Here is a 13,376-nt window from a genome sequence, read left to right as displayed (position 1 = left end):
AGTCTTATTTTACGTTTGATTACAGTTTCTGTACCTGAATACCTGAAAATCTTAAAACACTGTTTTATTTCAATCGCATCTTAGTTCAGTTGTATTTATTTGTGCGATTGCTAATTTATTTCTTTGTTCTTATTTAATCACGGAGTGTTTACTTGTCTTTAATAATGCTTGAAATTTATATAAGTTAGTCTAGTTGGTTTTTGCTATGGTATTTTTAAACCATAGGCAAAAGCTCCTTGTATGTGTTCTTTAGCCTGTTTTTTTCATTTTTTTTTTTTTCATGGTAAGTTTTGCAAGAAGACTTAGAATAAATATGAATGATATCTAAGTTTTTTTTTTTTTACCTTATTGGAATCAAATTAGGAATCAATAAGAAGCAGAATTGATAAGAAGCAGAATCGGAATCGTTAAAATTCAAACTATACCCAAACCCAAGTATGTGACATAAGTAAAATCTGCATTATATTGGATAATGGTTGGTAGATATTGCATTAGCACCGGCTTTTGAAAAAAAAGCATGGGATCAGGGTCCTGCACGGGTTCGGGTACCCGACGTGTGACCCGCGAATTTTGCTCAAACGGGTGAAAAATATCCAACTGTGTCGGATACGGGTGCGGGTCGGGTCAGACACGGGGGAAACGCGGGTCTAAACACGGGTTCAAAACAGTCGCGTGCAAATGTAAAAATAAATGCATATTTTTAGGAACACATCTACAAAACTATCCTCCAGAGGACAAGTTCGAAATGCATCGTTTACACAGACTTGCAATGTTCCTGCATCCTAAACTGAAAAGTATGAAGCTATTTGCTGCTGACAGTAGTGAAGTGGCAAGCGTGAACAGTGAGATGCGGCGCCTTGTGAAAGGTCAGTATTAATGCAAACACAGCCACAGGGGAAACAATTTTTTTTTTTCTTAAATAACATTTGAAAACCTGTATAACCTATATATTTCTTAATTTCCAGTTCATGCGCCGTTGTCTCCGCTCCGTGTCCTGATGCCTGCTATTACTTCTTATTTATTAAATTCAGACAATTGGTTATAAAACATTGATTAAAATTAAGATAAAATTAATACAAAATGAAATTCACTTTAAAGAAAGGCTCAATAAGAAACTTAATGAAGTGGTCAATAATGTCTGCCCACTCTGTCTCCCGACATATTGCACAACTTATGATCTTAGGCTACTATGCTTTTCACTTCTCATATAATCAACATTGATGAAATAATATAGAAACATATATAAAATTGTGAAGCTGATGTGCTAGACGAAATTTAATTGTTTTGTCGTAACATTAGCCATGTTCTTTAGGCTATCGGCTTTTTGACAGCTTCGGCTGTTGTCCTTGTGTTAAGGCAAGCCGCCAAAGGCAATACAAATTTGAAAAAAGTGTGTTTATAATGTGATTGGCTAAACTGATTTTATTTCGAGCGCGGGTCGGGTCTCGGTTCTATTTTAAGCGGGTCGGGTTGCGGATTTTAATTAGTGCTGCTGTCGGAAAACGGGTCGGATGCGGTTTTAAGCACTGCGGGTATGGGCGGGTGCGGATTTACAAAATCGGACCCGTGCAGCTCTCTGCATGGGGTAACCACAATCTGTGACATAATAGATGTTTTAGCTGTGTCAAAGACTAAGGTGAGACATGTTTATGAGTGTAAAACATCTCCAGCTCAGGTCAGAGACTCGTAATCCTCCGCTGCGGTTGAACACAACACTGCCTCCAGGCTGAGTTTGTCAGGAGCGCTGGGTCAGCACACAGAGGACTTCTATCCTCAAAGGAACTAAACACCTGTCACAATCCTTTACTCATTCAAAATCTGCAACCAGACAGGACGGAGAGACCAAATATAGCGATATTTACCCCAAACCACCCCTCCATCTTAACCAGACACCAACACACACAGGTGAGGTACAAGGGAGTAGTCCAGGTCAGACCAACCGGAGATTGGAAGATTCATCACGCTCATCCAGATGTTAATGGCATTTTAACTGAGCCTCATCTTAAATCACCTCACCAAGGGGAATGAATCTGTGAAGTGCTTACCAGTAACCAATTACCCGGTGGCAATTTTACAGCCATTACAGCGGAGATTAGAGATAATGGCCAAATTAAAGAAAATGCACTAAATGGTTAAAAAAGTAAGCAGGAGGAAGGAAGACAGACAACACTCTGAGATAAATAGACTTTCTCCTCAAATGACCACAAATCTGGAAAGCTTGTTGACCGCTGCAGGCTCTGAAGGACAAATAGTGCCGTTTGCTTGGTTGGTTAGAGAAACGGTAGGTTAGCACTGTTTGGGTATGAGATTTAGAAGGACTCTCACCTCGTTTCTGACGCATATTTGGGCCTGTGTCACGCCTGTAGCCTGTTTCAGGACTGGAAGAGTCCGACTGTCGGAGAGCTGTTTTGCGCATATATCTGTCAATGAAAGCAAAGTCAGCTGAACATAATGGTACAGTTATAGTCGAAATTATTCAACCCCCATTGCAAATCAAGTTTATTGGCAAAATTTGCAGACATTTTTAGCTGTTTGCATTGAACAAATCAAACAAAAGTAATTGAAATAGCTCAGCACAACAAATGTTTCAAGTGGTTTCCCCAAATTCAACTGAAAATGCAACTTTCAATGACTTCCGTAGTCTCAAAATTATTCAACCCCCTGAATAGAACCCCTCACAACAGCACAAATCTGCAAAACAGGTGTTGTCTCAAGCACACCTGATGCTCGTTTGCAGCCGGTCATAACAGCAAAAGGGGTTTCTACTAAGTACTAAAGATGCTTGCCATGAAGGGGTTGAATAATTTTGAGACTGTAGAAGTCATTAAAAGTTGCATTTTCAGTTGAATTTCTGGAAACCACTTGAAACATTTGTTGTGATGAGCTATTTCAATTACTTTTGTTTGATGCAAATAGCTGAAAGTCTGTAAATGTCGCCAAGAAACCTGATTTGCAACGGGGGTTGAATAATTTTGATTACAACTGTATATTATCACTCTATTATATCAACTCTATTATATCAACCATAAGCAAATATGCATTAATACATGTGCATGTACAGACAAAGGGTAATTCGGATTGTATTAGACAGGTGTAGACAGGTTTGAAAATCAAGTGAAAATCAAGATGTGAAAAATCTTCAGATAAGTCGTTTGAGAATCTTGAAAAATGTTGTGATGTGCAATGTATATTATTAGAAAATTTAAGTTTTTTTAACCTTTTATGTAAACCTGCTGTAGGAGACCTTCAAAGTTAAATTTAATTATGAACCTTTTAAATAAAATAATACGGGCACTTTAAGTATGGGTATGACCACACCCAAATCTCCTGGTTTACACACGCAACTGCATCACAGACAACATTTTGGTGAAACCTCTCCATGTTTCTGATCATTTCCTCATTACATTCAATCTACAACTCACTACCCATGCTCCACCAACCCCCCTACCAGTTACTTTCAGACGAAACCTGCGCTCACTCTCTCCCTCCCATCTCTCCTCTGCTGTGTCATCTTCTCTTCCCTCACACTCACACTTCTCATCTCTGGATGTTAATACCGCAACAGATACTTTATGCTCCACTTTAACTTCTTCTTTAGACAATATCTGCCCTATCTCCTCCAGGCCAGCACGTACTACTCCCTCTAACCCCTGGTTATCTGAGGTTCTTCGTGAACACCGGACTAAACTCAGGGCAACAGAGAGGAAATGGCGCAAATCAAAAGACACAACTGACCTTAGTATGTATCAATCTCTGCTCTCTTCCTTTTCTGCTGATGTTCATGCTGCAAAATCTTCTTATTTTCACAACAAGATCGACAGCACCGCTAACACACAAACTCTTTTCAAGACATTCAACTCTCTCCTCTGTCCACCTCCACCACCACCCACCTCCTCTTTAACTGCTGATGATTTTGCTAACTTCTTCACCAACAAAACAACAACTATCAGCAATCAGTTCTCAGCTCCACACACACAGGAACCCAATCCAATCCCTCCCACTCCCAAACACATTCTCTCCTCATTCTCTCCACTAACCGAGGAAGAAGTATCTAAACTTCTCCTCTCCAGTCACCCCACCACCTGCCCTCTAGATCCCATCCCCTCACACCTTCTACAAGCCATCTCTCCCACACTTCTACCAGCACTCACACACATCATCAACTCATCCCTCCACACTGGCACCTTTCCTACAGCATTCAAGCAGGCTCGGGTAACTCCACTGCTTAAGAAACCCACATTAAACACATCACTCTTAGAGAATTACAGACCTGTCTCTCTCCTACCATTCATTGCGAAAACACTTGAACGAGTTGCCTTCAACCAAGTAACATCCTTCCTCTCTCTGACCAACCAACTAGACGTAAACCAATCTGGCTTCAAGAAAGGGCATTCAACCGAGACTGCATTGCTGTCAGTCACAGAAGCCCTACGGATCGCAAAAGCTGCCTCCAAATCATCAGTTCTCATTCTCCTGGATCTGTCTGCTGCCTTCGACACCGTGAATCATCAGATCCTCCTGTCCACCCTCTCATCACTGGGCATCACAGGAACTCCTCTCCACTGGTTTGAGTCCTATCTCACAGGTAGGTCCTTCAGGGTCGCATGGAGTGGCGAGGTATCCAAAGCACATCAACTGACTACAGGGGTTCCTCAGGGTTCAGTTCTTGGACCGCTCCTCTTCTCCATTTACACCACATCACTGGGACCCATCATACAGGCACATGGTTTCTCTTACCATTGCTATGCTGATGACACCCAGCTCTACCTCTCATTTCAACCTGATGATCCCACAGTGGCTGCACGTATCTCAAGCTGCCTGGCGGACATCTCGGCATGGATGAAGGAACATCACCTGCAGCTCAACCTGGCAAAGACTGAGCTTCTCGTCCTCCCTGCCAATCCGTCTCTACAGCACGACTTCACTATCCAGCTAGATTCAACTTTAATCACCCCATCAAGGTCAGTCAGAAACCTTGGAGTAACATTTGATGAGCATCTGACATTTGATGAGCATCAGGTTTGCACTGCACAACATCAGGAAGATCAGGCCCTTCCTGACTGAGCATGCAACACAACTTCTCGCCCAGGCCTTGGTTATCTCTAGGCTTGATTACTGCAATGCTCTTCTGGCTGGTCTTCCATCATGTGCAATTAAACCTCTACAAATGATCCAGAATGCTGCAGCCCGTCTTGTCTTCAACGAGCCCAAAAGGGCCCACGTCACTCCTCTGTTCATCTCTCTGCACTGGCTACCACTCGCTGCTCGCATCAAGTTCAAGGCATTGACGCTCGCTTACAGATCGACCACAGGCTCAGCTCCCTCCTACTTTCACTCGCTCCTACGAGTCTACATCCCTACCAGAAGCCTGCGATCGGTCAATGAGCGACGGCTCGTGGTACCATCACAGAGAGCCACAAAATCACTCTCCAGAACATTCTCATTCACGGTTCCTTGCTGGTGGAATGATCTCCCTACCCTCATCCGGAATGCAGAATCCCTGACCACATTCAAAAGACAACTGAAAACTCATTTCTTCCGTGAGCACTTGACATAAAAAAAAAAAAAAAAAAAAAAAAAAAAAACCTCTCCTTTACCCTCCCTTGTTTTGGCTTATGCTACTCTGAGCAATGCCAGAACTTTGTATTTTGAGCACTTCTTGCGTTATTTTTTGCCTCTTCACGATGACTCGCTTGCTGTAGTCCTCAGTTGTAAGTCGCTTTGGATAAAGGCGTCTGCTAAATGACTAAATGTAAATGTAAATGTAAATAAACACAAACTCGCAAAAAGTACCTCATGGGAGCATGGTAGATGTTCTCTGTAATCTTCTGATGGAGTTGACTGGCTTCTGTGCAACGAGAGAGCAAGAGAGAGAGAGCAAGAGAGTGGGTTATACAGAGGCTAGTCAATGTTTACGTACTCTATTCAGACAACACAAATTAAGACCACAGAAAACACCTCAGGGTTTGTTTGGTCTTTGATGTTGATTTCACTACCTTTACTAAACAACCATGAAACCTAAAAATTTGAGATAATATCATGTGTTCTCTATCAGATAGTCCCACAGCACATGCTCTCTTTGGGTGTTTTCTAAGCACTGATGAGAACTCTATAAATAGGTTTTACAGAGCAAGGGTGCAAAAAGTAAAAAATGTGAGTTTAGAGGTTGAGGTTATTTAAGGTTGTCATTGTGAGTTTACAATTAATTTTGGCTTTGCATGTTACATGTTTGTTCCTGGATAACTTCATCAGGTTAGATAGGTTTATTTTTATCAGACTGGGTTTGCACAATGAGGTTTAGGAATGTTTGCTCAGAAATACCTCGGCAGGCCTCCAGTTGGCTTGTTAAGACTTTGCGGATCTCTGACACCCACGTGTTCTTCACATCCATGGAAGGGGCCTGACAGTGAATACAGGAACAGACATATGCTATGACAGTGGAAAACTTCCTGCTATGGGACAACAGTTCCCTCTCATGGACAAGACATGGAAAAACAGGATGCCATTCGACAAGGAAATAGATTAGATAAAACGACACGGCTGACAGGGCATAGATATGAATTACCCAGAAACGTTCACAACGGACATTGTTGTGAATATAATAATAGACTCACATTTGGTAAACAGAATTATTATAAAAAAAAATTACATAGTCACAGATTTCATTCTATGCTGGCCCAGGCTGGTTTATGCTAGTTGGAGGTTGTAAAAGTGCTGGTCTAGCTAGTGGACCAGCATAATCATGCTGTTCTCAAACAAAACTGAGCTGATTGGACCCCACTGCATATACTCAAAAAAACGAATTCTGCGTCACAGTGTTCATAACAAGTCTGTACCTGGACGATGTAAACTTCCTCTCTGCCATTGTACCAGATTTCAAACTTCTTGATGTCTCCCTTTACATTTTCTGTGATTCCCACTGAGCTCATCTGAAAAAAATGACAATTATTATATATACACACAGACACAGAGACACAGACACACACACACACACACACACACACACACACACACACACACACACACAGTATATACTCATCAAAAAAGGAAACTTTATTTTAAAGATAATTTCACAATTAAAAATATATAATTAATTTAATTTTAATTTATTAATTACAATCAACAAATCAATAATTTATTCCAAAATTTTTTACTTTTATTTATTTACTTATTTATTTGTTCCCACTTTTCAAACTTGCTGGGTCTTTGTAAAACTTAATGTTCCACTTAATGTAAAACCTGAGGCAAAACCACTTGAGAACAACTGATCTAGTGGAATTTTTTGTAACTAAATAACTAAATATCTAGTGGAATTTTTTGTTTGCTTTCGTATATAACGTCACAACCAATCAAAAGAAAAAGTTTGAAAAGGTCAAATATTTGCTCTGAAATTAAAAGGAGACCTTAGAGCCAACAGGAACACCTTAGAGCTAAGGAAGTTACTTCATAAAGGAAGTTCAACGGCACGATATGCCTTCATTGTAGATATGGCTTGTTCTGTACAGTCAGATGTAAACACTTTTGCTACTTTGAGATTTTTAGGCACTGTTAGCTCTGTTGTTCGACCTGACAGTCAGTGATGGTGTCTGTCCCACCTTTAATGAGTGCTTGAAACTGTAGGAAGGGGATTTCTCATGACCATCAGACGTCTCCTCACGTTTCTTGCAGAACAAAAGGATTTTGTGGTAGAGGAAGAGATGTCTCTGCATGGGTTTGAAGCGTGCCAAGTCCTTCACTTTACTGTGGCCTTTCTTATGGTCTGTCCAAACGTTAAACGAGCCCTGCATGAGCAGTTTGCCCAAATCATTCAGATTACCCTGAAAGAAAATCACATACCAGATTTACATTAGCACACACACAAAGTGACTTTATATACAGTATACAAAATAATGACCTTCACCATACTATAGGTGCTCAACATGCAAACTGTTGAAATAAAAATAATATAATGTGGAAAAACCTCGAAACCGGTGATGGCGATCTGATGCATGGAGTCATTGACCGATTTGATGATGTCCAGCATTGTGGCCAGAGCTTCTTCTAGCTCGGCGGTTCCCTCTGAGTTTTTACTGCACTTCAGCATCTCCTGTAAAATTAGCAGATTTAAAGAACATTAAAAGACAATTGAGACAACAAACAAACAACAATCTAATATAAAATTGAAAGACTTACCTTTAACATCAGCTGGTACTTGGTGATTCTCTGCACGGGCTTTAGCAGATACGCATCTAAGGAAAGCTTGTGGTCCAACCTCTTCTGACACTCCTGCATAAAAATAATAATAATGTTGTGTTCGGGCCATTTTGGATTTATCACGTGTCTAAAAATACGCGTCGTTTTCTGGGTCAAAAATGACCCGCCTACAAAAAGAGCTTAGAAATCTCTCACTATGCTATATTATCACCAAATATTGGATTCAATCTTTTAGTCAACTCGTTTTCTTTCAATTAGGACAGGTTTTTGTATTTCTTTCTGGAACTGATTGATCTGACGCCTCATTGATCTGCATCTTTTTGCACCTCAGTTTTTAAGTGAAAAAAGCTGTATTTGTGGATCATTTTGTCAATATTCCGTAAAATATTGGGTAAAATTGCAATAATTTTTGACCGGGAACATCAAAGGTCTTCAATGCTACAGGGTTTTATACACAGTGTAACGCCCGTTTCACACATACTCCGTTTGCAGTGCGTATTTTTGGGATGCGGTCTGGCGATCCGTTCCAGGAGCGGTGCGTATACAGCAGCGCAGCAATCGACATGAAAATTTAGTAATTTCATCATAAATGCATTTAATTCAATAAAATTTAGTAATCTCACCATAAATGCATTTAATTAAATACTGCTATTTTTTCACAGTCATCTTTTTACTTTAAGACCGAGGTAAAGCAAGGCAAACTACAATTTACTTCAACAAGGCGACATAATGAACGACACTCGTCTCATTCGTGGAGGTGGAAAAACAAGTTGTTTGTGACATGCAAGATTGTATAAAGATGTAAATTATGCAAAAGAAAAATGTATGAGTCTGCTGTACGTGGTTACATTTTACCACTTGCTTGAGCAACTTAATATATAATCTATATAGAAGTAATGCATCGAATAATACGTTGTTTAAATTGTGTTTAAACGTGAATACGTCCTATTGAAGAGTGTATATGTGTACAAAGAGAATCGCAATGCTGACAAAACTTTTTTGAAATAAAAGTTGCTGATAGCTTCTGGATTTGAAATGCAAATAGTGAGCAAATGTGTTTGTGGTACAGCCGCAGATCAGTTGTGAGCATATGTGAAAGCACTACAGCGCGTGCTGCACCTGCACCGCATACAACAATGCTCTGCATGCAAATGGAATATGTGTGAAACTGGAGTGAGGGTTAAAAACTATTTTACCATCTAAAAGGGAACTAGTACTTTTCTCCTAAGGAAGTAACATTTACAAATATCCAAATATCTAACATTACACACAAGTTTGGGGTCAGGATTGTTTTTTTTTTTTTAAAGAAATAAACACTTTTATTCAGCCAGGACAAAGTGACAGTAAAGATTATTCTAATTTTTTACATTGTCTCAAAAGATTCCAATATAAAAAAATGCTTCCTATACTTCAACGAATCCTGTAAAAATGGAAATAACTTTCCAAAAAAAACATTAAGCAGCAAAATAATGAACATTAAGTAGTGATAATAACAACAAAATAATAATACAAAATGTTTCTTGATCATCAAATCAGCACATTAGAATCATATCAGAAGGATCATGTGACACTGAAGACTGGAGTAATGATGCAGAAACCAGCTTTGCATTCACAGTATAAATAGATTATATTTAAATTATAATAATATTTCACAATGTTACTGTTTTAACTGCATTTTTGATCAAATAAATGCAGCCTCGGTCAGCAAGCATAAGGGACTTCTTTCAAAAACAAAGCAAATTTTACCGACCCCAAACTTTTGTATAATGTATATATATAGGCATCACCTGAAAGAACATACTGTCCCCACACTGCCGCCACAGAGCCTCAGAGCGTGGCTTATTCTGACAATATTTCTCATAAATCTGTAACTCTTCCTTCTGTAAGACAGCAAATGACAAGCGTTAGGATCCGATTTCACATACTGTAGTTGTACTGTATCTCCAACAACATCTCTATGATGTCACTCACCCGCTTCAGAAAGCATATCCCTACCAACTCTGGCTTTTCGGCAGAATTTTCCAGCTCTTTAAGAAATGTCCTGTCAAAACATGATGGCAAAAATGAGTACAGTCACAAAATAAATGAGGTAATGGAACGAAAGGTCAACGGGTAGTGAAACCATGAGATGGGTTAAAAAAAAAAAAAAAAAAAAAAAAAAATCAGATCAGATCAGAGCACCAATGTTGTTATATATCTGAGTGTACAGTCATGTTTTTTCTAAACAAATTAGACTTTTTCTTTCAATGAAAAGCAATGAGGGCATAAAGTTCTCACTGCTCCAAATATCACAAAGAAGCACCATAGGTTCTGATTGGTTCCCTTGGTTCATGTGTCATGTTCTTATTGTTTTTTTGTGTTGATTACTTTCAGATTTGTCTTGTTAACTGTTTAGTCTTTGTTTATAAATAGCCCTCATGTTTCCATTGTCTAGCTTTGTTTGTGAAACTGATGTTTAGTGAGTTAACATAAAATAAATATATATATTTTGAATGAAATAACATTAAAAAAAAATAATAATAATTTTTGAACAAAAGAATAAAAAAGTCTCATTTTTTTGGTCACCATTCACTTTCATTGTATGGGAAAGAATAGCATTAACATTGTTTATTTTGCACAAAATAAAAACATCAGAAAGGTGGGGAACAACACGAGGGTGAATAAATGACAGAATTTTCCTTTTTGGGTGATCTCTCTGTATGATTATTTAAGTAAAACCTATATACATGTTATCCCTGTCAAACAAATCAATACAGAACGTCCAATATCAACAACAAACACAAAAGCCTTCGTAGAATTTTCATTACTGGCATGATGACAGGCTTGTGTTTCAATGACTCTAAAAGCACAAAACCAAGGCTACAGCTGAGAATGACGGGCGTCGTGTATCTCCACCTGACTGACGCAGTAGAAACAGGTGCTGGGGCAACACATATGGGGAGGCACACAACACCGTTCGAGGGGGGGGGGGCTTTTATTGTTATTCCTGGACTTTGCTGTAACTCGATGCCATGTGGGAGACAATGAACTCTAGAAAAATAATCGCTAGCATGAGGCCAGCCGAACAACGGGCCGGGTAATCCCTATTGATTATTAGCAACAATGACTTTACAATCCAATATCACAATCCCCACTCCCAACCCAGACACACTGTTGTTTCTCTTACACTCGTTATACATAAAAAGAAGAAGAAGAAAAAGTGATGGTTCCTTTTTTTGTTGGTTTGGAATTTACAATCAAACAATATAGGGAAATATCAGCGCTAACCTAACCAGTTGAAAAGAAACTAACCTAACCAGTTGTCCTAAAAGCCATTCCAGGAATGTGGGAGCACATTGGGGGAGGGTCTGGTTCATGGAAAAGGGTGCTGGAAAATCCAGCTCAAGCTGTTTTCTGTGTTGTGGAACATGGCAACTGGTTTCGGTTCAAACTGGCAGATCATCTTGGACAGGCAACACACTAGCTACCTAACTGACCTGTTGTGCCCAGCTGGAAATCCAATACCATGTCCTTAATCTTTAATCAGTTTCCTTACTTCTGGTGAAATTCATAGATTTCTGGCAGATTGCCGAAGAGAACTTCCTTCTTGCTTTCCAAAGACGGTGGTATCAAGTAGATCAGTTCGGGGTCATCCAGTGCAGCGGCATATCCCTGCAGGACAAAGACACACAAATAAACACAAGCACCAAAACGGTCACACATTTCACTTCCCCACATACAACATTCACATTATTTGCACGCTTATGTTCTTAGCAAATTATTTTTTTATTTATAAGAGGTCTTTATTTTGAAATAGTGATGAACATGAAAAATCATGAAAGAATGGTAGAAACCTCAGTTTGTTTTCATGCCAACAGTTCAAAAGATAGCATCCATTGAATCGTTTTAGAAAAAAGGTCTGAAAATGTTTTAAATATAAAGAAAAAAATAATAGATTCACCATTTGTGATGTGGCAGCGAGCTGTAATACACATACGTGTTCTTTTTGTGTTTCTTAGAGGTTAAATTCATTTTAAAATCTGCCAAACTTTTGAAAATTGTAAAAATAATGGTTCAGATCACTCAAACAACATATGGAAATGGAGGCGCCCTTATATGGGCAGTAATGTCAACTAGTGAAAAAGTACAATTTGAAACACAACTTGTTCAGATTTTTGGCTTTGATTTGTTTGCATTTTTAGAGTCCTCCAGGTTTTGAAAATATATATTTTATATAAAATATGAATAATTAATTTTTTTACATTGTACATTCATAAACTCAAACTTCTAAAACTTTTTTTCTGTTTAACTTCCTTTAAATTTATCAACAAAAATCTGTCAAATGTCTTCTTTAAAACCAGACCAATCTTACATCTATATTCCAAAGCATTCTTGAATTACAACCATTTAAGTTCGGAATGTGCATTTTCATGTCTATTTAAAAAAAGGGGGTGCCGCTTAAGGGGTTAAGTTTCACGTCCGTTTATAAGTTGGGGTCAGTAAGATGATGTGGTAAAGATAAAGAAGCATCTTATGCATCAGCATCATTACTTCAGTCTTCAGAGTCACATGATCCTTCAGAAATCATTCTTATATGCCGATTTTCTGCTCAAGAAACATTTCTTATTATTATCAATGCTGAAAAGAGTTGTGCTGCTTAATAATCTTGTGGAAACCGTGATGCTTTTTTTTTTTAGGTATTTTTAATGAATAGAAAGTTCCAAATAACAGTTTTTATTTGAAATAAAAATATTTTGTTAATACCTTTAATGTCACTTTTGATTAAGTTTTAAAGTATTAATTTCTTTAAAAAAAAATTAAACTTTTGATATGTTTAGACAACTTGCAACAAGATAATTTCCACTTTCCTTTCTTATTTCCTCATGCATGTACCTCTATGATGCTCTGCAGCTCTTCCACGTACAGCCTCTCCGTCTCAATCAATTCGTTCATTATGTGACTGTTAAGAAAGATGAAAAATACGTCAGTATTCGGTCATACAAAGGTCAGGAGATCGGTGTGACGAGAGGATTTTTTATGGAAGCTGAACTATGAACAGGGCTCTCAGAAAGGGAAGATTGGTCAAATAATTGTTTTCACAGCAAAAAAAAAAAAGCTAAAAATGTCTGATAAAGGCAGTTCCATCTAAAATCAAACGTTGACACATTTAGTTAATTCCCTTAAAATGCTTGGTGCTATAAATG

At 38.5% G+C, this 13,376-nt stretch overlaps 1 protein-coding gene and 1 long non-coding RNA gene across 2 annotated transcripts in view; one reads left to right on the top strand and one right to left on the bottom strand.

Annotated features, from left to right (window-relative positions):
• The window catches only part of mcf2l2 (MCF.2 cell line derived transforming sequence-like 2), an 81,827-nt gene that overhangs the window by 11,929 nt on the left and 56,522 nt on the right, over positions 1-13,376 (bottom strand). Inside the window, 11 exon segments of the mRNA XM_079597206.1 lie at positions 2,326-2,420; positions 5,794-5,848; positions 6,322-6,400; positions 6,837-6,929; positions 7,596-7,817; positions 7,961-8,086; positions 8,173-8,265; positions 9,981-10,073; positions 10,165-10,234; positions 11,729-11,844; positions 13,066-13,132. Of these exon segments, the coding sequence (XP_079453332.1) occupies positions 2,326-2,420; positions 5,794-5,848; positions 6,322-6,400; positions 6,837-6,929; positions 7,596-7,817; positions 7,961-8,086; positions 8,173-8,265; positions 9,981-10,073; positions 10,165-10,234; positions 11,729-11,844; positions 13,066-13,132 (1,109 nt within the window).
• Positions 1-13,376, top strand: part of LOC306990423 — a 598,642-nt gene that overhangs the window by 577,763 nt on the left and 7,503 nt on the right. The gene's annotated exons all lie outside the window — the stretch shown is intronic.

The sequence above is a fragment of the Phoxinus phoxinus genome, assembly GCF_949152265.1.
Source record: "Phoxinus phoxinus genome assembly, chromosome: 22".
Taxonomy (NCBI): Eukaryota; Metazoa; Chordata; class Actinopteri; order Cypriniformes; family Leuciscidae; genus Phoxinus; species Phoxinus phoxinus.
This window is presented reverse-complemented; position numbering and strand designations above follow the sequence as displayed.